The sequence below is a fragment of the Hyperolius riggenbachi genome, chromosome 12, assembly GCF_040937935.1.
Source record: "Hyperolius riggenbachi isolate aHypRig1 chromosome 12, aHypRig1.pri, whole genome shotgun sequence".
NCBI classification, from domain to species: domain Eukaryota; kingdom Metazoa; phylum Chordata; class Amphibia; order Anura; family Hyperoliidae; genus Hyperolius; species Hyperolius riggenbachi.
Genome location: NC_090657.1, coordinates 164,554,913 through 164,582,401, shown reverse-complemented (window position 1 = coordinate 164,582,401; position 27,489 = coordinate 164,554,913). Strand labels below are relative to the sequence as shown.

The following is a 27,489-nucleotide window of genomic DNA, read 5'->3' as shown; positions in this document are numbered from 1 at the left end:
GCCGATCGCCTCCGGCGATAGGCGATCAGGAAATCCCGTTCAAAGAACGGGATTTCCTGGAGGGCTTCCCCCGTCGCCATGGCGACGGGGCGGGATGACGTCAGCGACGTCGGGACGTCATTGGGAAACCCGATCCACCCCTTGTCGCTGCCTGGCACTGTTTGTTCAGGCAGCGCAGGGGTCTGGGGGGGGGGTGCCGCGTGCCGCACCGGATAGCAGCGATCGGGCGCGCGGCAGCGATCGGGGTGCTGGCGCAGCTAGCAAAGTGCTAGCTGCGTCCAGCAAAAAAAAATTATGAAAATCGGCCCAGCAGGGCCTGAGCGGCACCCTCCGGCGGCTTACCCCGTGTCACACACGGGGTTACCGCTAAGGAGGTTAACATACCCTGCAAATTTGGTGTTTCTAGCATGTACAGGGGCTTTGCTATTTGCCATTACCCGCTAATTAGATATATAGTTGTAATCATGACTCGTAATTACGGATATAACGCGGAATTCCAACTCATAATCAAATTTGAATCGAAATGGTGATGCAATACGTAATTTTGATTACAGGTGAGTGGAAAGCGCATGAAGTCGTAAATGAAACGACTCAAAACTGGCCCCATACGAGCATCACTACTAGAGATGTGTGCGAGCAGTTCGGCAGCGAAGAGTTATGGGCAGCTTGGCTCTGTAATACTTCTGGGTCGCTAGGTCCCTCAGTAGTACGCAGGCACTGGCCCGGTATTGTCCATGATCGCGCGGCTGTGGCCGGGTATGCCCTGCGCATGTGCGTGATGACTGCTCTCCTGGCCACAGGTGTGCGATCAAGGACGCGTACTGCTGGGCCAGCGCCTGCATACTACTGAGGGACTTAGCGACCCAGAAGTATTACAGAGCCAGGCTGCCCATAACTCTTCACTGCCGAACTGTTCGCAAACATCTCTAATCACTACTCCTCCTAGTGTTTCTTTTTTTGTTGTAATTCATCATATATTTAGATTGTAATCTTGCAAGGGCGGGGCTCTCTCACCCTTTTGTATCTTGGATTTCGTTGTTCATTTCATAGCTCGCACTCTGTTATACATTTTATTCATCATGTTACATCTGCTACACTGTAACCACCAGTTCTGTGTTTTGTACCAGTGTCCATACTTGATGTATATCATTATCTGTATCATTATGTACCCCTTGTTTGTTTTCCTACTTTATACAGTGCCACAGAATATGTTGGTGCTTTATAAATCAATAATAATAATATGAAAATGCACCAGTATTGGTGATGTCTCAAACCACACATCAGCTATGTATGCATTTGTATTGCAAGATGTTCTGATTGTACAGAGTTTTGAATGTCTCATGTATCCTCCAATATATTAATAATTGCTTCATAACTCCGCAAAGCCAGGATGGTGTTGCTAGCTGCACTACAGTGGTTAGTATGATGCAGACGCAGAGCAAGAGAGGTGTGTGAGGTGGTTCAGCACTGGTAGGAAACAACGGCAGTGTGTGGCTATAGTGGCTGTAAATCAACCAGTCCTCATCTGTAAAGCAGTATCTGGCTCCCCATCTAGTCTGCAGCCTCCTGCCTGCTCTTCTATGCGGTTAGCCCAGTGCTTTCCAGCTCACTTGAGTCTCCCGCGGGAGATGAATGCCAGCGAGCACGCCGCAGATGGGACCTGATACTTGAAAGTCATCTGCATATGAGGAATTTAAATCTTTAGCTTGGCTGATTTGAACAGAAAGCCAATTACGGGACTGAGTTGGTTTTGAAATGAAGCTGTAATTTGCAGCTTGTGAAATTAATCCTTTAAAGAGCGCAGCAGCGAGTGCACTGAGGCTGGTGTGGAGTGGCGGCGTCCTGAAGTCCCTTCATCTGCTCCCGCGCCGGTAATACAATTAATGAAGAGGTGTTAAAGCGTCTCAGCCGGACAGAAGAGATCGGGGCTTGATCTCTGATTAGAAGACTAGACCTCCGGGGGGATGCTACATTGAGGATGGATTGCGGGTGGCAGAGATTTAACCCCTGCCCCACACAGGCTGTCGTTCTTATTATAGGGGGACTCTACAAAACCTGCAGAGCTACCAGTCATAATGTGTATTGCTGAAGACATTTAGGAAGGTGGTTTCTTGTCAAGTTGTATGATTAAACTTTTGCTATACATCATAGTTACATAGTTATTTGGGTTGAAAAAAGACATACGTCCATCGTGTTCAACCAAAACTCGTATTCGACCTCATGTATTTGTCAAGTATCTTCATACCCTTACATGTAATTCTGTACAAAAATAAGTGAACTAACTTTTTGCCCACATGTGCTAATTAGGTTAGGCCTGGTCCCACTAGCAGGGCCAGACTTCTGGAAAGGCCGCAAAGGCCTGGGCTTTGGGCTGCTGCAGCCCAAGGGGGCACCTGGATAGGTTGCTACATGTGTAAGTGATGGTTACAAATATGGCGCAACATATTAAAAAGAGAAGCTAGTGCCCAAGAGCGCGGTGCATGAAAAAAAAAGGTTGCAATACATGGATGTTACACATGGAAAAGGGGGCAACATGTGAAATGAGAGGGGCACTGTTGCACATGGAAGGGAGCCCCAACATACCTGGCCTAAATCCGGCCTTGGCCACTAGTGGGCTTTCAGCCATGTTGCCAATTCCAAGACCGCTAGGTTAAAGTGTACCTGAGGCAATATGTGACATGATGAGATAAATGTGTATGTACAGTACAAAACATAATAACCAGGCTGTTTTAATTGTTTTATGTTGCTGTCTGAAAGAGATTATTTCTATGCATGGAAGTGACAGCTTCTGTCTTGTCAGTAGCTTGCCAGGAATACAGTAAACATCACTGATAAGCGAATTACAGCCATACAAGTTTTTTTTTGTCAGAATACAAGTACTGAGGACGGGGAGAGGTAGGGCAAGGTCAATAGCTCATGTATTTTAAGTCTGGGACACTTAATCGACTGCCACTGATCAGAGACAGTAAAACATTCAACCTACTTTGTGAATGTTTAAATATAAAAGAAAACACTGGGATACTTTAAAAAGTTATTTTGAGGAGTAGGAGGATAAATATAATTGGTTATCTCATCAGTTTATTTTCACCTTGGGTTCCCTCTAATGAAAGTCAATGGAGGTGATCCTACAGTATTGCTTGCCATGCCCAAAAATCACAATTGCGGTGCTGCTGCATTTCTGGAGCATTTACGTTGTTTTTTCTTCTTTTTTTTCTGCACAAAATTCACACAACAACACAAGTCTAATGTGATGCTATTGACTTGCGTTAGATGCGCCGAGAACGCTGATTTGAAAAATCACATGGAAATTGTGTTATACGTGAAAGGTGCAATCTCTGATCCCAGGACTGGCCACGGTCTGCAGTTATCACAGAGGATCCGCCTGCCTTACTTCCCTTAGTTTTACTGAAACTCTGTTAGGGCCGGGACCCACTAGGGCAATTTTGCATCAATCTCCGGCCATTCCAAAAAAACACTTTACCAATGTATTTAACCACTTGAGGACCGCAGTGTTAAACCCCCCTAAAGACCAGGTTCTTTTTTACTTAATTGGCCACTGCAGCTTTAAGGCCAAGCTGCAGGGCCGCACAACAAAGCACACGAGTGATCCCCCCCCCCTTTTCCCCCCATCAACAGAGCTCTCTGTTGGTGGGGTCTGATCGCTCCACAGTTGTTTAATTTTTTATCTTTATTTTTTTTTTTTAAATCAAATCTTGGCAAAATGTTATCGTAATCACCCTAGGAATCGCTGCACACGGGGCAGGTGGGATTTGAAAGCGCTGCAGCGATTCTTAGTGGGTTCCAGTGCTTAGAAGGACTATGTGTTTGCACAGATTCCCCTAGGGTGTAAAACAAGGCGCTGCATAATTTGGGCGCCGATTGTACTGTGCTTTGAACTTGTGTATCTGTCGTCCTCACTATTTTACTCTGTACATCGCTACAGAAGATGTTGGTGCTATATTAAATAAAATAAAAAATTAATAATAGTGGTATATATTTTTATGTTATAACATGATTGACATGACGCGTCTGCTAATCGCTGCTTAGGTCTGAGATGGGTCCATTCATCCCTCATTGCTTTGTAGTTACCGTACCTCACACTGTCCAGCTGGCGATCTGTACATCTTTATTCTTGTAGTAGCTCTATTGACCCTCTTCTGTCTCAAGGGATCTTTTATTTTTATTTCTTTTGGATAAAACCATATTTTTTTTTATCAATATATACTTGCAGTTTGTATCCTCTCCGTATGGGTACTTCTTATGTACTGGTTGAGCTAGAGCTGTTGCTTTGTAATATTAAACATTTTACAATTAAACTAATGAGGCTCATGGCTTGTTTACACTGTAGGCATTTTCTGCTTTTTTTTTACATGAAGGTGATTAACTGACTCTAAACTTTGTTCCCATCCTTTAAATTGTTAAATTGAAAAAAATGTATTTTTTTCAAAAGTTAAAATGAAGGAAAACTACTCATGATAAAGAGGACCAGTGTGGTTTAATTGATAAAATTACATCTTTTTGTCTCTGAATCTTTGTGATGTGTATCGCAAGGGGTGTGGTGTGGGTATGGTTAGAGGTGTGGCAAGGGCGGGTCTTCAAGCATCCCTCTTTCATATCTCCAAATGTTGGGAGGTATGTTATGGCTAGCTTCAGTTTATCAGCCTTGTGCTTACGGCTATACAGTTTCCGATTGCATCTGATGCTGCTGGAGTACAGATCACTGTATGATGACGTGTCTGGCACAAGGGATTGGCAGACACCTTGTCAGCTATTATTCATATGACAAGCCCCAGCGATGGAATTTAATGCACAACACTCTTTGTTATTTGGCCATAGTTCTGCTCCAAGCACATAAAACTGTGAGGAGATAGAAGATTAATCACACAACAGGGGCCCATTTGTTTTTTGTATCTGCAACCTTGAATTTGCCTCTTTCAGGGCTTAATATCGGCTTAAAAGCTATTGCTGGACACAGAGTTTATTGCTGACTCTTTACACTGACCACCGATCATTCAATCTAATCGCTATGCTGATTCTCTTGAACACTTCCAAAGCCTCCCACAGCAGCAGATTGGAAAGATGGGAGCATGAGAGGAACGGAAGGCTCTACAAGACCACAGAGCCTTCCCTCTCCTTAGGTAAGTATCTGTTTTTTGTTTTGTTTTTTCACAATTTACATTGGCGTTAAATGCAAGTATAGAACTCCCCATAACTACTTCATGTGGTAAGATATTCCACACTTAAATCTCTGCTTACTATGAAGAGCCTATTTCTACACATGTGGTAAAATCTCTTTTCCTCCATATACAGATCAGGCCCTCTTGCTCTTTGTACAGACCTAGGGATAAAAAGCTGATTTGCCAAGCTTTCATATTGCTCTTGGATGTATTTACACATAATTCAGTCACCTCTGTCATCTTTTTCTTCACGCTAATTAAAGAGAAACCATGACCAAGAATTGAACTTCATCCCAATCAGTAGCTGATACCCCCTTTTACATGAGAAATCTATTCCTTTTCACAAATGGATCATCAGGGGGCTCTGTATGGCTGATATTGTGGCGAAGCCCCTCCCACAGGAGACTGAGGACCATTTTCCTGGCAGTTTCCTGTCTGTGAACCTCGTTGCACTGTGGGAAATAGCTGTTTACAGCTTTTTCCAACTACTAAAAAAGCAAGCAGCAGGTACTTCCACTGACATCACCAGCTAGCAGTAAAAATGTCACTATGTAATAAATGTCAGAATGTATATCAAGGAGAGGAAAGCTTTTACAATGGGCAAACACTGACTAAATCATTTATACATAATTATTGTAAAAATGAAGCACTTTTTTTATTACATAATTTTCACTGGTGTTCCTCTTTAAGCTTAGTTTTTCTATCCTTTCTAGCTAAGTGAGACCTTCTATCCCTTTTGTTGTCAGCCTTTGTCCCTGTTCTAAAACTTTAATCTCTCTCCTATACTGTGGTAATCAAAACTGTATTTCGTATTTCAGATGTGGCCTCACAAGTGGTTTATACAAAAGTAGTAGTATACTATTATTATACATTATGTATAAAGCACAAGCATATTACACAGCACTGTATTATAGATAGGGGAGACATTACAACATTATTATTATTACTATTACTATGCCTTTAAATAGCGCCAACCTCTTCCATACCTTACAGGTAGCGTTTATGCTAATTTATGCAGCCTGAAATAACTGTGCAACTAATCTGCAAGAAGGTCCTATATAAAATATATTCTGAAAAGAGAGTTGACTATTATGAGTATTAATAATAATTAAATTATTACTGCAATTTATTGGTAATATCTTATTAGGTTTTTTATTGATAAGTACTGTTTTAATTGACTATTTAATGAACTGTAGTACCACTACTACACTGTGATACAGTACTGTAACATAGAATGGTTGTGGTATAGTACTGCTACATAGACTCACTGAGATTTATTTCCACCAAAACTCACTGAGATTTAGTACTACAATATAAACTCATTGAGATTTAGTACTTCTACGTATACTCACTCTGATTTAGTAATGCTACATATTCTCACTGAGATTTAGTAATGCTACGCAGACTCACTGAGATTTCGTAATGCTACAGAGACTCAATGAGATTTAGTAATGCTACGCAGACTCACTGAGATTTCGTAATGCTACAGAGACTCACTGAGATTTAGTAATGCTACGCAGACTCACTGAGATTTCGTAATGCTACAGAGACTCACTGAGATTTCGTAATGCTACAGAGACTCACTGAGATTTAGTAATGCTACGCAGACTCACTGAGATTTCGTAATGCTACAGAGACTCACTGAGATTTCGTAATGCTACAGAGACTCACTGAGATTTAGTAATGCTACGCAGACTCACTGAGATTTAGTAATGCTACGCAGACTCACTGAGATTTCGTAATGCTACAGAGACTCACTGAGATTTAGTAAAGCTACATAGACTTGCTGAGATTTATTACTGCTACAGAGACAGAGGGCTGGTGCACACCAGAGCGGATCTGGAGCGTTTTTAAAAAACGCTAGCGGTTTGAAAACTGCTTGGGTAATGAATTTCAATGAGCTGGTGCACAACAGAGTGGTTTGTTTTTTCCACAAACGCAAACTCGGGGGCTGCAGCATTTTTTAGATTTCTGAGGCGTTTCTGCCTCAAGTATAGGAAAGTTGAAAAACGCTCTGAAAAACGCTAGATCAGAGCGGTTTTCCAAGAGTTTTTGTTACAGAAGCTGTTCAGTAACAGCTTTTACTGTAACAATATATGAAATCTGCTACACAAAAACGCTTCAAAAACGCTGGGCATGTTTAGAACATCTCTTTAAACATGCCTAGAATCAATCTGAAAATCTGCTTCAAAAACCTCTAGCGTTTTGCGGATCTGCTATGGGTTTTTGGTGTGCACTGGCCCTCACTGAGATTTAGTAATGCTATATAGACTCACTGAGATTTAGTAATGCTAAAGAGACTCACTGAGATTTAGTAAAGCTACATAGACTCACTGAGATTTAGTAATGCTAAAGAGACTCACTGAGATTTAGTAATGCTATATAGACTCACTGAGATTTAGTAAATCTACATAGATTCACTGAGATTTAGTAAATCTGCATAGATTCACTGAGATTTAGTAATGCTACAGAGACTCACTGAGTTTTAGTAATACTACAGAGACGCACTGAGATTTAGTAATGCAATATAGACTCATTGAGATTTAGTAAATCTACATAGACTCACTTGAGATTTAGTAATGCTATATAGACTCACTGAGATTTAGTAATGCTACAGAGACTCACTGAGATTTAGTAATGCTATATAGACTCACTGAAATTTAGTAATGCTACATAGACTCACTGAGATTTAGTAATGCTATATAGACTCACTGAGATTTAGTAATGCTACAGAGACTCACTGAGATTTAGTAATGCTATATAGACTCACTGATATTTTGTAATGCTAAAGAGACTCACTGAGATTTAGTAATGCTATATATACTCACTGAGATTTAGTAATGCTACATAGACTCACTGAGATTTAGTAATGCTATATAGACTCACTGAGATTTAGTAATGCTACAGAGACTCACTGAGATTTAGTAATGCTATATAGACTCACTGAGATTTAGTAAATCTACATAGATTCACTGAGATTTAGTAATGCTACAGAGACTCAATGAGATTTAGTAATACTACAGAGACTCACTGAGATTTAGTAATGCAATATAAACTCATTGAGATTTAGTAATGCTACATAGACTCACTGAGATTTAGTAATGCTATATAGACTCACTGAGATTTAGTAAATCTACATAGATTCACTGAGATTTAGTAAATCTGCATAGATTCACTGAGATTTAGTAATGCTACAGAGACTCACTGAGATTTAGTAATGCTATATAGACTCACTGAGATTTAGTAATGCTATATAGACTCACTGAGATTTAGTAATGCTATATATACTCACTGAGATTTAGTAATGCTACAGAGACTCACTGAGATTTAGTAATACTACATAGACTCACTGAGATTTAGTAATGCTATATAGACTCACTGAGATTTAGTAATGCTACAGATGCATAGATTCAGTGAGGTGTCCCTTTGAGGGGATCTCTAGATGATGTGTTTTGTTTTGTTTTTTTCCATTGAGAACTTCCTGTATTATTTTACACGCAATACCCATTCCTGGACAATACGTATTTGGAAATCATAAGTTGTCCTGAGATTGGGAGGAGGGGGAGGGGGTTGCAGGAAACTACCATGTTCATCCATATAGGTTATGCTTTCTGTGTTATACATTGTGTCAGCATGTGCCTCTCTGTCCCCTAGGTACATATGTTATGACAGTGACCGCGCACGATGCTGATGACATCAACACATCCAATGGGATCGTCATGTACCGGATCATGGCGCAGAGTCCGCAGAGCCCCGCCCAGGACATGTTCGTAATTCACAGCGAAACAGGAGCCATTAACACAGTGGCTGCCGGCCTGGACAGAGAGGTAAGGCGATCAGTAGGGGGCATCAGCAGCTGCATAACAGTAACATAAAACGGGTATCAGCTAAAATACCTTTAATATCTTACTAACCATTTTTAATTACTACCCAGATTGAGAATTCAGGGAAATATGTTTTTATTATTAACTTTCTTATTCTCCTGAATAGTTTGAATAGTTTTCCCCTTTTCTCTGCTCTGTTTCTTCTGTTCTATAACCTTCTGAATGGCTGTATATTGACAGCTCCAGGCTGGAGACACCAAACATCACCGTTGGCAGTGCGGTGGCATAGTGGTTAGCACTCTCGCCTTGCAGCACTGGGTCCCCAGTCTGAGTCCCAGCCAGGGCACTATCTGCATGGAGTTTGTATGTTCTCCCCATGTCTGTGTGAGTTTCCTCCGGGCACTCCTGTTTCCTCCCACATCCCAAAAAACATACAAATAAGTCCCCTAAAATTGGCCCTAGACTACAATACTTACACTACACAATACATACATAGACATATGCCTATGGTAGAGATTAGATTGTGAGCACCTCTGAGGGACAGTTAGTGAGAAGACAATATATACTCTGTACAGCGCTGCGGAACATGTTGGTGCTATACAGGGCCGCCTTCAGAAATTTTGGGGCCCCTCACACATCATCAGGCCTGGGCCGCCCTCCATGGGCCCACCAACTGGTTGCTGTGCCCGCCCACTAGCCACCCCACCCCGGTGAAGTGTGCTGGTGTGGCGAAAAATGTGCATGACTCCAACACTAATGAAAGCAGCATGCACAGTGTGATGCGGCAAAAAGTGGGCGTGACCATGGCATATTGTGGGTGGAGCCAAATACTAGCAAAATACAGGTATTCCGTTCTTGTAGGTCCGTTCTTATCTTTTATCTGTTCTCTTTTGTCCCCCTCTTTTCTTCCTGTGCATCTTTTGTCCCCCTCTGTCTCACCTCAGTTTGTGCCTCTTTTGTGTCCCTCTGTGTGACCTCATGTTTCCGCCTCATCTCTTTTCTCTCTGTGCCTCTTTTGTCCACCTCTGTTCCCACTGTGCCTCTTTTATCTAGAATAGGTAGTCTCAATATAGGTAGCCTGGTGTAGATGCCCCAGTATAGGCCAGCAAGATACAGGTGCCCCAGTATAGGTATTCAACTATAGGTGGTGCCCCGGTATAGGTAACCTGGTATAGTTCCCCAGTATAGGTAGCCTGGTATGGGTGGTGCACAAGTATAGGTTAGCCAGGTACAGGTGCCCCCAGTATAGGTAGCAAGCTATAGGTGCCCCAGTATAAGTAGCCAAGTATAGGTGGTGCCCCAGTATAGGTAGCCAGGTATAGGTGGTTCCAGCCCCAGCATAGGTAGCCAGGTATAGGTGGTGGCCCAGTATAGGTAGCCTGTAGCCAGATGTAGGTGGTGCCCTAGCATAGAAAGTCCGGTGTAGCGTGCTCACTAATCTGTTCCCCACGTTCAAGCGCTGATGTCACTCTGCTCTCAATGCTGGAACGCGGTGGGCTGGTTAGTGAGCCGCAGCCAGCACATGCGGTCCTTCTAACGCTTTGGGGGAGGGGGGGCAGGACCCCCAGAAGCCCTGGGCCCCTCACTGCAGTGTCATTTGTCCCCCCTGAAGGCTGCCTTGGTGCTATATAAATGCTAAATAATAATAATCTCGCTTGTTTTACAGCATGCTCTAATCTTTGTGAACTGACATTTATTGAGGCATTTACCTCACTAGCCTGTGATCTAACTCAGTGGTCTGTAATTTACCCCAGTAGTTGGTAATTTACTGGTCCAAAACTTGGACTTGGCTTAAAAACTATATATTTTTTAAACAGGTTTTCTCAGAACCTACAAGGTCTTTTTGAAAAGTTTTATTCTTTTTTTTACCCACAGAATCAAATTTCACATTTTTAGGTCATTCATATTCGCCGGGTCATTTGTAAATTGGGGATTACCTGTAAAACTATATTGCGACTGGCCCTAAAGCCACACCATCCCTCATCCCCCATCCATCCCTTAGCCCCATCTATCCCTAACCCCCCCATCCATCCCTCACCCCCCCATCCATCCCTCACCCCCCCATCTATTCCTCACCCCCCCCCCCATCCATCCCACCCCCCCCATCCATCCCTCCCCTCCCCCCATCCATCCCTCCCCTCCCCCCCATCCATCCCTCACCCTCCTCTATTTCACACCTCTCCTCTATTTCACACCTCTCCTCTATTTCACACCTCTCCTCTATCCCTCACACCTCTCCATCCCTCATTCCCCTCCCCCCTCCATCCCCACTACAACCCTCACCCCTCCTGCTTTAGAATTAGTTACACACACATAGCAGGAATCATTGTTACACATTCGTTAGTCCACTAACTGGCAGCAAACGCCATTACTGCTATTTGCCCTTTTCTGTTACAAGCACTGTGGAATACTCGAATACTTGCCGTTAATTCTGAGAGCTGAACTTTTTTTTGTTCAAAAGTCCAACAACTTCCCTTTACAAACTTAACATTTATCTTTACACTTTTTACTCTGTAGACGTTTTGCTTCTTTTGAGCGATGTGACTTTCCTGAATTTTCTCTGTGAAGTACTGTGGTAAAGACAGTCTTTGCTATATAAACGTGTAATAATAATAGTCGAATTGGAACCCTCTCTATAACTTAATTGGTTACCCTTTCTCTGAGCCATGCTGTACCACAGCTACGCAGAGAGGTGAAGAAGTCAGCTTTATCTATTATGAGCCGCTTGTGCTTCGGACAGCAGCATGAAGAAATGCTGCAGAAATGCGCGGCAATGGATGTAGGAAAAAAAGACACAGAGGCAGATTTTCAAGATCTGTAAAAGGTTGAACTTGCCAGAACAATTCTCTGAGCTATCTGGACTCAAAATGAACGCGTGAAAGACTGAAGCCGTGAATGTCAACATAGACTGGCAAACGCTGTCGTGCCTCGAATATAACTATTCCTACAGTATATCTGGAGCGACCCACAGTTACAGAACATCTAGGAATCAACTTACTGTATTTTTTGTAATATAAGATGCACTTTTTCTTCCGCAAAACTGGGGGGGAAATGTGGTGCGTCTTATATTCTAAAGGTACGTCTTTTGGCCCTAATATTATAATAATCCTGGATCCTGCCCCCACAATCCTCTCCGCCTCTGTCTGGTAGTCTGCGGTTATCCGAGGGTCCCAGACGTCATCCAAGGGTCCCAGCCATCCCATCCAGGATCACGCTCTTGAGTTTCCCAGCCGCCGGCTCCTCTTCACTGCAATCTCGTATGCAGACTGCAGCCTTGCTGTGTACACGTGCTGCCGCCCTGCCTACATCTTCCATAGTTACAGCGTCCTTTTCTTAGTTACAGTGCCCCCATCTGTGACCCCGCTCGTATTGTGGCGACAGGATCAGGTGAGATGCAGCAGGAGTTAGTTAGTCAGTGAAGTGTAGTTTAGTGTAGTTTGGGTTGGCTGCAGGGGTTAGTTAGTGTCGTGTAGGTGGTGACAGCAGAGGTTAGTTAGTGAAGTGTAGTGTAGTTGGTATTGGCAGCAGCAGGGGTTAGTTAGTGAAGTGTAGTGTGGTTGGTGGTGGCAGAAGAGGTAAGTGAAGTGTAGTGCAGTTGATGGTGGCAGCAGGAGTTAGTTAGTGAAGTGTAGTGTAGTGTGGTTGGTGGGGCAGCAGGGGTTAGTGAAGTGTAGTGTAGTGCATTTGGTGAGGGCAGCGGAGGTAAGTGAAGTGTAGTGTAGCAGGAGTTAGTGTAGATGGCCAGTGTAGCTTAGATAGAGACCGTTAAGAGGGGAAAGGTCCATAAGACTCCCCTGCACTATAGATGCACCAGGTTTAGTCTATTTTCCCCCTCTAAAACTAGGTGCGTCTTATATGCCGGAGCAACTTATATTCTACGGTAACTGTTTTATTCTACCCTATTGAGGTAAAATGACTTTGCTCTTAGTAAAATGTATTCAGTAACAGACTATCCTCCTAGATAAACCATACAGGCCCTTATTCACAGTGGCGTACCTAGGGCATTTGACACCCGGTGCTGGGTATTATAAGACACCCCCCCCCAAAAAAAAGTAAGGGGGCAAAAAATGGGTGGCGCTATAACATGCGGCGCGCGGCAAAAAAAATGGGCGTGGCCATGACCGGATGAGGGCGGAGCTAACTGTAATTTGCCGTGAACCCGGGTGAAAATACATGTAATGTCTGCAGATTTGCCCAGAGAATACGTTCAATCGTGTCGGCAGATTTGCCCAGAGAATACGTTCAATCATGTCGGCAGATTTGCCCAGAGAATACGTTCAATCATGTCGGCAGATTTGCCCAGAGAATACGTTCAATCATGTCAGCAGATTTGCCCAGAGAATACGTTCAATCATGTCGGCAGATTTGCCCAGAGAATACGTTCAATCATGTCGGCAGATTTGCCCAGAGAATACGTTCAATCATGTCGGCAGATTTGCCCAGAAAATCCATGCAATCATGTCGGCAGATTTGCCCAGAAAATACATGCAATCGTGTGGCAGACCTGTCCAGAAAACACTTCAATCGTGTAGCAGACCTGGCCAGAACATAAATGCGACCCCTGGCTGCTAATATAAATTAAAAAGAAAAAAAAAAACATTTACTCACCTGCAGCAGAGCTCCTGTTCTGGCCTCCGTCCAGTGCGCAGCTCCCACGATCCTCTGCAGCCAGCAACTCCCAAAGTCTCCAGAGCAGGGCTTCGGACATTTTACTATAGCCCTGCTCTGCCGCTGCGGTGAACTGATACGGCGTCTATTAGATGCCGAAAGTCAGTTTACACTGGGGGGTGCTTGGAGAATTTTAAGGGGTGCTTCAGCACCCAAAGCACCCCCCCCCCCCCCGTGCCGCCACTGCCCCCAGTATAGGTAGCTAGCAGTTGCCCCCAGTATAGGTAGCTAGTTGCTGCCCCCAATGTAGGTAGTGTTGCTGCCCCCAGTGTAGTTCGTATAGTGGCCCCCGTACAGCTGCCCTCCAGTATAGCTAGTATAGTGGCCCCCATAGTTGCCCCAGTATAGCTAGTATAGTGGCCCACAGTTTAGATAGTATAGTTTCCTCCATTGTAGCTGGTATGGTGCCCTGCCCCCCAGTATAGGTAATATAGTGGCCCCCATAGATGCCCCCAGTGTAGCTAGTATAGTGCCCCCCCCCCCCCCCGTTTAGCTGCCCCCAGTATAGTGGCCCCCAGCTAGTATAGTGGCCCCCAGTTTAGGTAGTATAGTGCTGCTCCTCCCCCCCCCCCCGTGTAGCTAGAAGGAGGGGTGACAGCAGGGATAGCGGCGGGGAGGGGGAAATATCCCCCCCTCCCTCACCTGGGTCCCCTCCTTCTGCCTCTCTTCTCCCCCCAAAAATGCGGGCAGCGGGCCGGTGGCAGTGGGCAGCGAGCAGGCGAGCGCGGAGTATACTCACGTTACTTCCGCATATCAGCCTGGAACGCTGCGTCGCCGTCACGTGCCTCTACTGCGCCTCCAATGATTGGAGGCGCAGAAGAGGCACGTGACGGTGATGCAGCGTTCCAGGCTGATACGCGGAAGTAACGTGAGTATACTCCGCGCTCGCCTGCTCGCTGCCCACTGCCACCGGCCCGCTGCCCGCATTTTTGGGGGGAGAAGAGAGGCAGAAGGAGGGGACCCAGGTGAGGGAGGGGGGGATATTTCCCTGTCCCCGCCGCTATCCCTGCTGTCACCCCTCCTCCTAGCGCTGCTCTTCCCCTCCTTAGTCAGGTGTAGGGGGGTCGTGGCGACACCCCCCTGGCTGACTGGTACCCGGTGCGCCCCGCCCCCCTGCGCCCTTAGGTAGGAACGCTACTGCTTATTCAATAAACTTTTTTCTCCTAGGTGATATTTTAACACCATATCAATAAAATGCCTTGTAAGCCACCAGCAAGCAAGGAAATAGAATGATTTTAACAGTACTTTTTTAACCTACTTTTTGGATCTTTTTTTAATTGCAGAGTGCTGAAAATGTATTTTAAAAGAAAAGTGAAAATCTTTCCCCTAGGAGAAAACTTAGAAGAAAAAGTGATTTGAATAAGGGGTCATAATCTCTCCTGGTTGGTGTAACGATTGTGGAATTCTCTCCGCGGTCAGCGCACAGGACGCGCGCTGACACTGCGGAAATCCTCCACAAGCGTATAATCTAAGAGAACCCAGCAAAAGGTGCAACGCACCTGTAGAGGGAAATTCCTGTCGGCAGATGGAGCTGTGGAGTGCAGAGGAACAGATCCTCTGCCCTGCCACAGACGCCAGACAGGAATTGTACGAAGGGAAAAACGCAGGGCAAGATAGCCCTTAAAGAGAGAGTAAAGCGATAGAGTGTATGTGTGCCCACCAATCTAGTTGCCACCCAGCGACGATGAACACACAACCATGAAGATCAGGTGAGAAGGCAATCGCAAGAGATGGCGATGGCTAACAGCAACACAAGACCGAATAAGCACAGAGGAGGAATGTATGTGTGTGCACCAATCTAGTCGCCAACCTGCGACGGTGGACACACAACAGAGGAAACCAAGTGAGAACGCAATCGCAAGAGAAGCGAATGAGAATGAGCACAGGGACAGAATGTAGGTGTGTGCACCAATCTAGTCGCCAACCCGCGACGGTGCACACACAACAGCAGAAACAAAGTAGGAACGCAATCGCGAGAGAGGCGATTGCCAGAGGTGACACAAGACTTAAGCAAGACAGGGCACGAGAGTAGCAAAGACACAGCAAATCATACAATGAGAAGATAAGGAAAATAACAAACGCTAACTAAACGCGAACACCGAACTCATTCGCAACAGCGAACGCGTTTACAGCGCGATCTCCGCACGTTAAGCGGAACAGACAAGCACGCCTAACTAACCACCGCACACAAACACGAAACAGAGAACGCGAGCGATTGCTTAAAGAGACTCTGAAGCGAGAATAAATCTCGCTTCAGAGCTCATAAATAGCAGGGGCACATGTGCCCCTGCTAAAACGCCGCTATCCCGCGGCTAAACGGGGGTCCCTTCACCCCCAACCCACCCCCCGCAAAAGTGTGTCGTAGAAAGGTCGCAGAATTTCCCTTCCTGGAGGCAGGGCTAACGGCTGCAGCCCTGACTCCAGTCGCGTCTGTCAGCGGCGCATCGCCGCCTCTCCCCCGCCCCTCTCAGTGAAGGAAGACTGAGAGGGGCGGGGAAGAGGCGGAGATACGCGCTGACAGACGCGCGTGGGGCAGGACTGCGGCGGTTAGCCCTGCCCCAACCAGGAAGCGCTCCCCGGGTGTATCGAGGGGGATTTGGGGGTGAAGGGACCCCCGTTAAGCCGCGCTATAGCGGCGTTTTAGCAGGGGCACACGTGCCCCTGCTATTTATGGGGTCTGAAGCGAGATTTATTCTCGCTTCAGACTCTCTTTAACGGTTACCTCACCGAGCCTACAGCAAGTGTTCGTATCAGACAAGACTGACAGACGGATGGGAAACAGGATAGGAAAGATCCACTGCTCTTTCCGCCAGAGCGAGTGCGATCCAAGTAAAGCAACAGAGCTTAGTATGATCCACTGCTCTTTCCGCCAGAGGCTAGTGCGATCCAAGCAAGACAGACAGATGAGATAGCCGGTAGCAACCGCTGCTCCAGCTATACTCCAAGAATGCAGATCAGAAGGATCCACAGCCGCTACCGCTAGAGGCTAGTGCAATCCAAGTAAGACAGATGAAACAGAAGGGGCTACCAGTAGCAACTGCTGCTCTGGTTAGCACCCACAGACAGACAGACAGGACGATTTCCTATCGACCACCGCTGGCGACAGGACAATCACAGCAGATAGGCAACATAGACAAAACAGATAAGCAGGCTAACTGCACTAGAAGAGCTGCCTAGTGCAGTCCCCAGAATTACTCTAAGATAACTATAACAATCCTACAGGCTGACACTCCAGGAGTGTATTTAACAAACAGTTATGACCAGCAAAGCCTTCTGGGAGCAGAAGGCATTTATACTGCCAGCCCTCAAAGGAGACAGCTGGGCAATTTGCATGTATGCAAATCCCTCAGCAAAGCAACTCTGAAAGTTGCAAGATGAAGCCAGGTCTCTTTTCCAGAGACCTGCATCTCTCAGACATAAGGAATGGTCAAACAGCTGTCTGACTGTGCAGCCAGCTGAGCGGAGCATTACAGTTGGGTAAATAAGTTCAGACAAGATGACGCTCTTATTAAACATTACTTGCTATATTGTGTATACCCGTCTTTCCCAGAAAATAAGACACTGTCTTATATTATTTTTGCTCTAAAAGATGTGCTAGGGCTTATTTTCAGGGGATGTCTTATATTTCTATTAGGAAGTGTCTCTCAGCAGAACATTTCCTTGTTCCTTTGTATTGTGTATTGTGATGTTCATGGTTTTGAAAGTATTCTACTGTACTGATCAGGCACCTGCCCTGTCTTCCCTGCACACAGCTGATAACCTTGCTGTGTGCTGGGATGACAGGTTCAGTGCCCGATTGGCACTGCACCACTGTGTCCCCACTTACTGGCTGTCTCTTCCTCGTCTTTGACTTCCGCTAGGGCTTATTTTTAGGGTAGGGCTTATATTTGAAGCATGCGCAAAATTCCAGCTAGGGCTTAATTTCAGGGTAGGTCTTATTTTCAGGGAAAGAGGGTACTTGAGTCTAAGCCGAGTTTCGGGGACCAAAACATTGTCCCAAAAGTGGGGACCTTGGCTAAGAAGCTTTCACTCACCGTTCCTTGCCATTAGTATTCCTCTACTTGCTTGTCATGGTCTCACTCCTATGATGCCCTCTAGTGGCGCCTTGCTGCTGCATTTCCTACCCCCAACTTATTCTTGGGTCAATAATTTTTTCCTGTTTTTAAGGGAAAAGTTAGGGGTTGGCTTATACTGGGGTCGGCTTATACTCAAGTATTTACTGTATTTGCTTATTACTAATAAGAACCTCAGAACTTTATCCGTGTGTTAGAAAACAAAAAAATGTTAGCCTTCACTTGTTGTGATTCAAGGCCTCATGTTCCTAAAACAATAATGTATCAGTACAAATCTCCCCTTTTTTTAACCTCCTACCTGCCATATATAATCCAGGCTCTCCCCAGCCAAAAATAATCTCTAGACCTTCGTGCGGTGGGCTGAGCGCTAGTTATCGGAGAAACTTTAGATAATCTCACATTCTGTATGTTTTAGAGACACAGATTGAGATCACAAGTCACAAGGTTTGAGAATATGTGCCTATACTCGCCTTCCTCCAGAGGGTTTCACAAGTCACAAGGTTTGAGAATATGTGCCTATACTCACCTTCCTCCAGAGGGTTAACGTCAGAACTATATACTGTACTATACTCCTTTCAACTGCCCCGTCCTTGTCTTTCCAGTTGTAAACATAACTGTGTCCGAATAGGGAACAGTGAGGTCCCGTGAACTAAGAAGGTGGAAGACTTGGAAAAAGCCTGGCTGACATTTAATGAAATCTTAACTTTACTTACTGTAGATTCATCTTATAAAAGAAAATATTTTTTGAGTTTGAGTAATAATTTACCTCATAATAGCAGGTAATGTTTAAAAGCATTCACTCCTAGCTCGTTTGATAGCTTGTGGCACTTGGATGCTCCAGGGAGACCCATTGATGACCACCAAAGATGGGGAAATGAAGCAGGGGCAGGGATCACCTGTAAGATACAGTTATGGGTCTTCTAGGTGAAAAAAAGCAGTTTTATATCATGAAGCCTCTGTATTAAGCCTGGCTTTGAGGAACCTGTTCTAACAATTTGCACAGATATATGGAGAGGCATACATTTACTCCTTTTCCTTTATTGACTAATAAAATATTTTTTTAGGGGTTCCGGGCCATCTCATCTGCCTTTTGAGGAATCTATATTTACCAGGAGTGTGCTTGGAAGAACAAAGAGAAATCGAGAGCCCAATATGGTGTAGTATTGTTAAGTTGGTTGTGGTTTAAAGCAAAATATTAAGATATACTCACAAACATGGGTTACCCATAGGCAACCACTTCAAATGCAGGTGGGGAGTATTAGAACCTGACCCCACTCAGGTTATTAAGATGTCGCTCTCTGTAGATAGGAAACGGGGTAGCACCCCTCCACCGAGGGTGGAATCAAGATTTCAGCAAGGCTTGGTGTACAGAGGCGCCAGAGTAGAATAAAAATGTTTAAAAACCGTCTAAAAGAGGGGGATGTTCAGGTGGACTTACCTCCCTCAAAAATATAGAACTCAATTGAGTCACAATATATCAATACAAAAAAACGTTTTATTTAACTCCACTTAGTGCAACGCGTTTCGCAGGTGTGGTCCTGCTTCATCAGGCAAACAGGAGTATAACTATAAAACAAACAGAAATATATACAAACATAATGACCCATAGAAATAGCTTAAAGTAAAAGGCGCAGTATAAAAACATGAGAAGACACGGTTAAATTGTAACATTTTTGTTCGCAGTGTAGTAAAACTCGCTCTATGTCTAAAAACCTATCTAATTAATCACAAGAATCCAAAATGTAAACAAAAGTTAGTAAATCTCCATAATTGTCCATTGATATGTTAAAGTTCATCAGCTTCTAGATTAAAGGATAGTCAGTTTAGTGAGTATAACATATAGTACTATTTTATGGCCCTAGAGCTAACTTGCAAGAAAAATTGCTAACAGTCTATATTGATATAAAAAAAATAATAAAATTAAAATTTCAACACCTCAGCAAGAGTGACTTACCTCAATGGGTCTAGATGCAGAAGTGAGCGCCTCTGTGTAGATGTATGAGGAGGCTCTGCTTATATAGGGAGTGTAGTTGCACTAATTGATCCTAATGAACCAATCAAAAACTGCCATGTCAGCAAGGTGTGTCAATAGAAGCACACCTGGAAGTGGTCATGAGGCAGGAATGCATACATGGACATTAAGAAAGCACGGTAGCCTAGTGGCTAGCACTCTCGCCCTGCAAGTGCTGGGTCCCTGGTTCTATTCCCAGCCAAGTTAACATCCAGTATTAGTTGTTAAAAATGTTAAAATAAATATCATATTACACAGGAAGAGTATATACATTAACACCATTTTTTTTTTTTTTTTTTTTTGGTGTTAATGTATATACTCTTCCTGTGTAATATGAAAGGCTACCGTGCTTTCTTAATGTCCATGTATGCATTCCTGCCTCATGACCACTTCCAGGTGTGCTTCTATTGACACACCTTGCTGACATGGCAGTTTTTGATTGGTTCATTAGGATCAATTAGTGCAACTACACTCCCTATATAAGCAGAGCCTCCTCATACATCTACACAGAGGCGCTCACTTCTGCATCTAGACCCATTGAGGTAAGTCACTCTTGCTGAGGTGTTGAAATTTTAATTTTATTATTTTTTTTATATCAATATAGACTGTTAGCAATTTTTCTTGCAAGTTAGCTCTAGGGCCATAAAATAGTACTATATGTTATACTCACTAAACTGACTATCCTTTAATCTAGAAGCTGATGAACTTTAACATATCAATGGACAATTATGGAGATTTACTAACTTTTGTTTACATTTTGGATTCTTGTGATTAATTAGATAGGTTTTTAGACATAGAGCGAGTTTTACTACACTGCGAACAAAAATGTTACAATTTAACCGTGTCTTCTCATGTTTTTATACTGCGCCTTTTACTTTAAGCTATTTCTATGGGTCATTATGTTTGTATATATTTCTGTTTGTTTTATAGTTATACTCCTGTTTGCCTGATGAAGCAGGACCACACCTGCGAAACGCGTTGCACTAAGTGGAGTTAAATAAAACGTTTTTTTGTATTGATATATTGTGACTCAATTGAGTTCTATATTTTTGAGGGAGGTAAGTCCACCTGAACATCCCCCTCTTTTAGACGGTTTTTAAACATTTTTATTCTACTCTGGCGCCTCTGTACACCAAGCCTTGCTGATATATTTACCAGGAAGCAACAGTTAGAACAGAGTATGGAATATCTGGCTGGTTCACAATTGGTAAAGGAGTATGACAAGAATGCATATTGCCTACTTATTTATTTAAAGTGTAAGCTTAATATGTAATGCGTAAAGCTAATTTGGATCAGTCACATGCTGGAATTTAAATAGCTAGCAGAAATATTAACAATCTAAGATATGCCGATGATACCACTGATGGCTGAAACTGAGGAATAATTAAAGAGCCTAGGCATGAATGTCAAACAGGAAAGTGCCAAAGCTGGTCTACTGCTTAAAGAGAACCCGAGGTGTGTTTAAAGAATGTTATCTGCATACAGAGGCTAGACCTGCCTATACAGCCCAGCCTCTGTTGCTATCCCAAACCCCCCTAAGGTCCCCCTGCACTCTGCACCTCATAAATCACAGCCGTGCTGTGAGGCTCTGTTTACATCTGTAGTGTCAGTCTCAGCTGCTCCCCCGCCTCCTGCATAGCTCCGGTCCCTGCCCCCATCCCTTCCCTCCAATCAGCAGGGAGGGAAGGGATGCAGGCGGGGACTGGAGTTCTGCAGGAGGCGGGGAGAGCAGCAGACTGACACTAGAGATAAACACAGCCAGCTCTGACAAGCTGTGTGTCAGCAGCTTGGCTGTGATTTATGAGGGATTGCAGAGTGCAGGGGGACCTTAGGGGGGTTTGGGATAGCAACAGAGGCTGGGCTGTATAGGCAGATCCAGCCTCTGTATGCAGATAACATTCTTCAAACCCACCTCGGGTTCTCTTTAACATCAAGAAAACTTAAGTCATGTCACCTGCTTCAATGAACCATCTGCAATTTGATGGGGCAAAAGTAGAAGGAAAGCTGTGGCGTGTTTAGACTAGATACTAAAGGATAGATATGTCACTTTACCAACAATGATCAAAATAATTAGATATGGTCTTTCCTGTAGTAACATTTGGCTGTGGCTTGGAACACACTTACAGAAACGCATCATTTTTGCTGCTAATGAAATTCAATGGGCCGCATCAAAAAACGCATATAAAAAAACACATATAAAAAAACGCTTATGCGTTATCAAACACACATTTTTAAAAAGATGGTGTTGTTGCATATTTTTCAAAAACACATCAAAAACGCACATTATGAAAGTCAATGGTAATGCAATGTATTGCATTTTTCATGCGTTTTTGTATGCGTTTTTTTATTGTTTTCTGATGTATTTCCGCTTCCTGTTGTCTTTTTGGTGATTTGCATCAACGCAATTCAAAAACGCATGGAAACCACATACAAAACAAATATGCGTTTTTGTATATGTGTACCGCAAACACGTAAAAACACACGCAAAGCGCTAGAAAACCACATATGCGGGAAAAATGCAAACTCACTAAAAACGCACATAAAAAAAACACACGTGACAGAAAAGTTGACCTTTCACACACAGCCATGTGTGCACCCAGCCTGTGAAAGTTGGACTATAAATAAGATTATGCATAGAAAAATTGATTCTTTTGAATAATGGATGTGAAGAAAGCTACTGCGAGTTCCCTGGACTGCCAGAAGATCAAACCAGTCAATACTTCAAGAAATAAGGCCAGAGTGTTCACTAGAAGGGCTGATACTACTATTAAAGTTTAAATACTTCGGGCACATTAGAAGACTGGATTCTTTGGAGAGATCCTTGATGCTTGGAAAAATTGAGGGCAAAAGAAGAAGAGGGAGGCAAAGGCTAAGATGGATAGACAGCATAAGTGAAGCTATGAACATGCCTCTGGAACAGCTGAAGGAAGCCGTGATTGACAGAGACATCTGGTGTATAGAAGTACATATGGTCACAAAGAACCGGAGTCAACTAAAAAAATGAGAAGACTGATGGAGGGACATATAGACAATATATACATTGTCGCCCTGACACTATAAACTGCCTTTATATTGTCCGGCTTGCATTCCATTTCTTTGTAAAATATCCTGCTGCCTCTACCTGAACCTGCTTTAGTAATCAGCCTGTACAAATTACCTGCGTAATGTATGCAAAGCCCATTAGCTTCTCAGCTGCATGGAAACTGTGCAGGCGGTGTGTGCAGCGGTCCGCGTCTGATAAACACAAGCCAAGTGCGACACACACTGCTGCCAGTACCACAACAACTGGCATCAACAATGCAATGAGATAGAGGAGAGGCAACACAAATGTGACTCAGTGATAAATACAATCCAAGTGCGACACACGCTGCTGCCACCATAGAATGATGCCTATGAGGGAGGATTGGCCTGATTGGACATCGGGGAGAAGAAAAAAAAAGTGACACATTTATTTAAAATTAAATAACAAATTAATTTAAAAAAAAGCATGCAGCAGCGATAAGATGCCACCAACAGAAAGCTCCGTGCCTCCAAAAGAAAGCTCTGTTGGTGGCAAGAAAAGTGGGAATAATTCATTTGTGTGCTACATCGTATGGCCTTGCAGCGAGTTGTTAAAGCTGCAGAGCCCTGAATTGTGAAAAATAGCCTGGTCACTAGGGGGTGTAAGCCTGTGGTCCTTAAAGAGGAACTTCAGACTAAACAAACATACTTTCATTAAATTAGTTATGTTAATTAGAATAATAATAATAATAATGGCAGTATTTGTATAGCGCCTTTCTCCTGTCGGACTCAAAGCGCTTGCGAGGCAGCCACTAGAGCGCACTCAGTAGGCAGTAGCAGTGTTAGGGAGTCTTGCCCAATGAACTCCTTACTGAATTACTGGCTTACTGAACAGGCAGAGCCGAGATTCGAACCCAGGTCTCCCATGTCAGAGGCAGAGCCCTTAACCAGTACACCATCCAGCCACTTAGAATAGATAGGTAATATAATGTCTTACCCACCCTGGTTTAAAAGAACAGGCAAATGTTTTGTGATTTCATAGGGCAGCTATCTTTTTGGTTGAAAGGAGGTGACAGGGAGCATGAGACACAGTTCCAACTGTCCTGTGTCCTGATCCCAGCTGCTAGGCAACAAAAACATCATCATCAGAAATCCCATCATGCTTTGCACAGCATCAGGGGGAAAAGTCCCAGGCAGTTTTCTTTGGAGCTTAGCTTCTGTGCAGCTAAAAATGAATGATCGGAGAAGGTTCAGTTTCTTGCCCATAGGCCCATTCCTGATTGATAACAGTATGAAATCCTTCGGGAATCGGCTTCGTTCCTGTACATTCAACTCTCACCTGTTCCAGCTGCTGCTAGTGTCCAGCCTCTCTTTCTTCCCCATTCGTACCCCATGTAGCTTCCATGAATAGTGTGTGATGCATGTGTGATGTCACACGCGTCAGTACTATACGCGACAGCAACGTGGGATGGAAATGAGGAAAAAGTTGTTACGCTGTGCTTCTGTTAATGGTAAGCTAGCATATGCTGATCTCTGCTTCAATAATTTTTCAGAATCTTCACCCACTGCGTCTTCAGGGTTTAACTGACTGTATCCCTGTATTATATAGCTGATGAAACGACATTATACACATGAACAATATCTGTCCAACAGTCATCTGAGATGATCCACTGGATGGATCAGGCATAATGCACAATAGTGGCTACCCTTGTCATTTGGTTCCATTTTTGCATGCACCTATCCTCCAGTATGGCGAAATCTGTTGTTTGGCAGACGTTTCAAATGACTTTAGAGTGTGTATGAAGCTTTAACGGAAAACTGAGATATGTAAAAGAGCTGTTTGTATACTTACCTGGGCCTTCCTCCAGCCCCATGTGGTGTGGGTTTTTTTTTTCTGTTCTGCCGCTATCTCGGTTATCTGGCCGGCCATGCTGTTCTGTGCAGGTGCGGCTCTGTCACACGTGTGCCCCTCATCGCGCACCTGCAGCCAGGAGCGTTTGTTGCTCAGGAAGCTCCCATGCACGGTTGCGAGACGGCGGCACGCACGCAGCTGAGTCTCGCATGTGCTAAAGAGCGCAACTGGCCAGATTAATCAGGTACACTTTAAAGTATTAGATGCAGAGAATCAGCAGGACAGTCAGGCAATCTGCATTGTTTTAAAAGGAAATAAATATGTCGGCCTCCATATCTCTCTCATGCCTTTAATTATGTGCACCTACACTTTAGGCAGCCAAAGTACAACCTGCTGGGCGGTTTTCCATAGTAAGCAATGCCCTTTCGTTGCAGTGACTGCAGACTTTGTAAGCGGACAATGAAAAGCTGAAATAAAGATGAGGGTGAAGCTATGTTTTGTAATGAAAGGAGAACTGTTAGTTGTGTTACTGTTGTGTTAGTGTGTCACCGGCAGCACATGTGACGGCAGATCGCAGGAACACGCGGCGCACTGCTCTGCACTGCAGCTTATCTCAACAGAGCACAGCTCAGGGAAGGATTGCCACTTTCTTACCAGATGCCTCTGTGATCAAATCATGATATCTCACACTGTCAGTAGGATGAGAGAATCGCTCTAGTGAAGGGCTTTGCTGAGATGACAGTACGGGGGAGGGAGGGGGGGAGACCGATGGGACGCTGAAACACGTCCCATACACCAAATTACATCATGCACAAGAGAGCGCAAAGAAAAGGGGCCTGTGAGAGCAAAGAGGCTTTCAAACTGTCAGTGTGAACAAAGAGCCGTGCTCACTCAGCTGGGATTGCAGTGCGCACGAGATAGCAGCTCTATTATTTCTCTGTACCCCGGTGATAACCAACTCTGAGCTGTAGAAGACATGTGTCTGCCTTATTGATCAGAGTGGCACCTGGCTTTGTTCTCGCTCAACCTGACATGCACCGTACAGTCATTTCTTCTTCAAGGTCATCCTAAAAAGTGTCCAGACTGCATTGTGTCACTTCTTCCCCTCCTGGTCAGTTCACTGCCTGCAGCCTGATTACTCCAATGTCCTCTACACCCTAGGTTCTCAACATGTGGTACGCGTACCCCAGGGGGTACTTCTGATGGTTCCAGGGGGTACTCGGGCTTGATAAACATTACAAATAATAACACATTTTGAGTTTAAGAAAATTATAAATCTTATTTAAACAATACCAAATTAATATTTTTGCTAATTAAAAGCAATAGTAAATGCTTGGAAAGTGTTTATAACCAATTTTCATGTACTACGATCAAATATATATTTGTCAAGGGGTACTTGTGATAATGTTTACTATGCTAGGGGGTACTTGGTGAGTACAGGGTTTTAAAAGGGGTACATACCAGTAAAATGTTGAGAAACACTGCTCTACACCACTAAGCAGAATAAAGCTGGAGATGGACTGTAACTGTGTAAGATGCTGAAAGACCTATACCACTAAGCAGAATATAGCTGGAGAACTGTCCAAGGTGCTGAAAGGCCTACACCACTAAGCAGAATATAGCTGGAGAATGCCAGTAACTGTCCAAGGTGCTGAGAGGGCTACACCACTAAGCAGAATAAAGCTGGAGATGGACTGTAACTGTGTAAGATGCTGAAAGGCCTACACCACTAAGCAGAATATAGCTGGAGAACTGTCCAAGGTGCTGAAAGGGCTACACCACTAAGCAGAATAAAGCTGTAGATGGACTGTAACTGTGTAAGATGCTGAAAGGCCTACACCACTAAGCAGAATATAGCTGGAGAACTGTCCAAGGTGCTGAAAGGACTACACCACTAAGCAGAATATAGCTGGAGAATGCCAGTAACTGTCCAAGGTGCTGAAAGGGCTACACCACTAAGCACTACAAAGCTGGAGAACACCGGTAACTGTCCAAGGTGCTGAAAGTACTACACCACTAAGCAGAATATAGCTGGAGAACGAAGGTAATTGTCCAAGGTGCTGAAAGGAATCTAGTTGAGATTGAGAATCTGCTGTCACTGGTTTCTGGATTTTTGTCCTTACAGAAATAAAACACAAATTACATACATCAAACTTAACACTCTAACCCCATGTATTTTTTTCAAGCAGAGCACTGATAAAATAAATGGAAATATGATTGAGGGGCACAACATCAGTAATAATTATTTATTTGCAGCAAAATGGCATCTCTGTAAAGCATAGTATGTTTGGTAGCGTCTCATAGGAATCTCACAAAGTTACATAAGGTGGCCATGCTTTTCTTGACTTGGCCGATCGACCATCCATTCCGTCGCATGTATCAGTAGGATATGCTGCAAGATGTTGTACCATTGGGTGCGCAGAGGTAATGGCGAGCCATATCTGGACAAGCGCTGAAACCCCCGTCGCTGTTCCCCCTAGTGTATGAATGTGCCCTCTGCATTTATACATTACCTGTCCTGTGCTGCCCACCGCACAGTGCCCATCCGTCTTCCCAATCCCCCGCTCTAGGGGATTCCAAAGACAGATGGCACTGTACAGTGAGTGTCACAGGACAGGTAATGTATAAATAAATACACATACACGGGTCACATTTATACACTAGGGGGACATCGGCAAGGCGACAGACTCGAGCAATTCCTGAAACAATTCTTGCTGAAATTGATTGGGAATCGACCTGCGATGTATGGGCAGCCAACAGATCTCTCTCTAATCAGATCAGAGAGAGCTTTGTCTCTTGATCGAATCTGCCCATCATTGCTAGATGTATGGTTACCTTTAGATGATAATGTGTTGTTATTCCTGTAAATCAGCACTAAAAACAG

General features: G+C 44.0%; 1 protein-coding gene across 7 annotated transcripts in view; it reads left to right on the top strand.

Annotated features, from left to right (window-relative positions):
• The window catches only part of CDH4 (cadherin 4), a 1,011,299-nt gene that overhangs the window by 896,102 nt on the left and 87,708 nt on the right, over positions 1-27,489 (top strand). For all 7 annotated transcript variants that reach the window (XM_068263314.1, XM_068263308.1, XM_068263309.1 and 4 more), the window contains one exon: positions 8,832-9,004. In XM_068263314.1, coding sequence (XP_068119415.1) covers positions 8,832-9,004 — 173 coding nt within the window. The remainder of the gene's footprint in view (positions 1-8,831; positions 9,005-27,489) is intronic.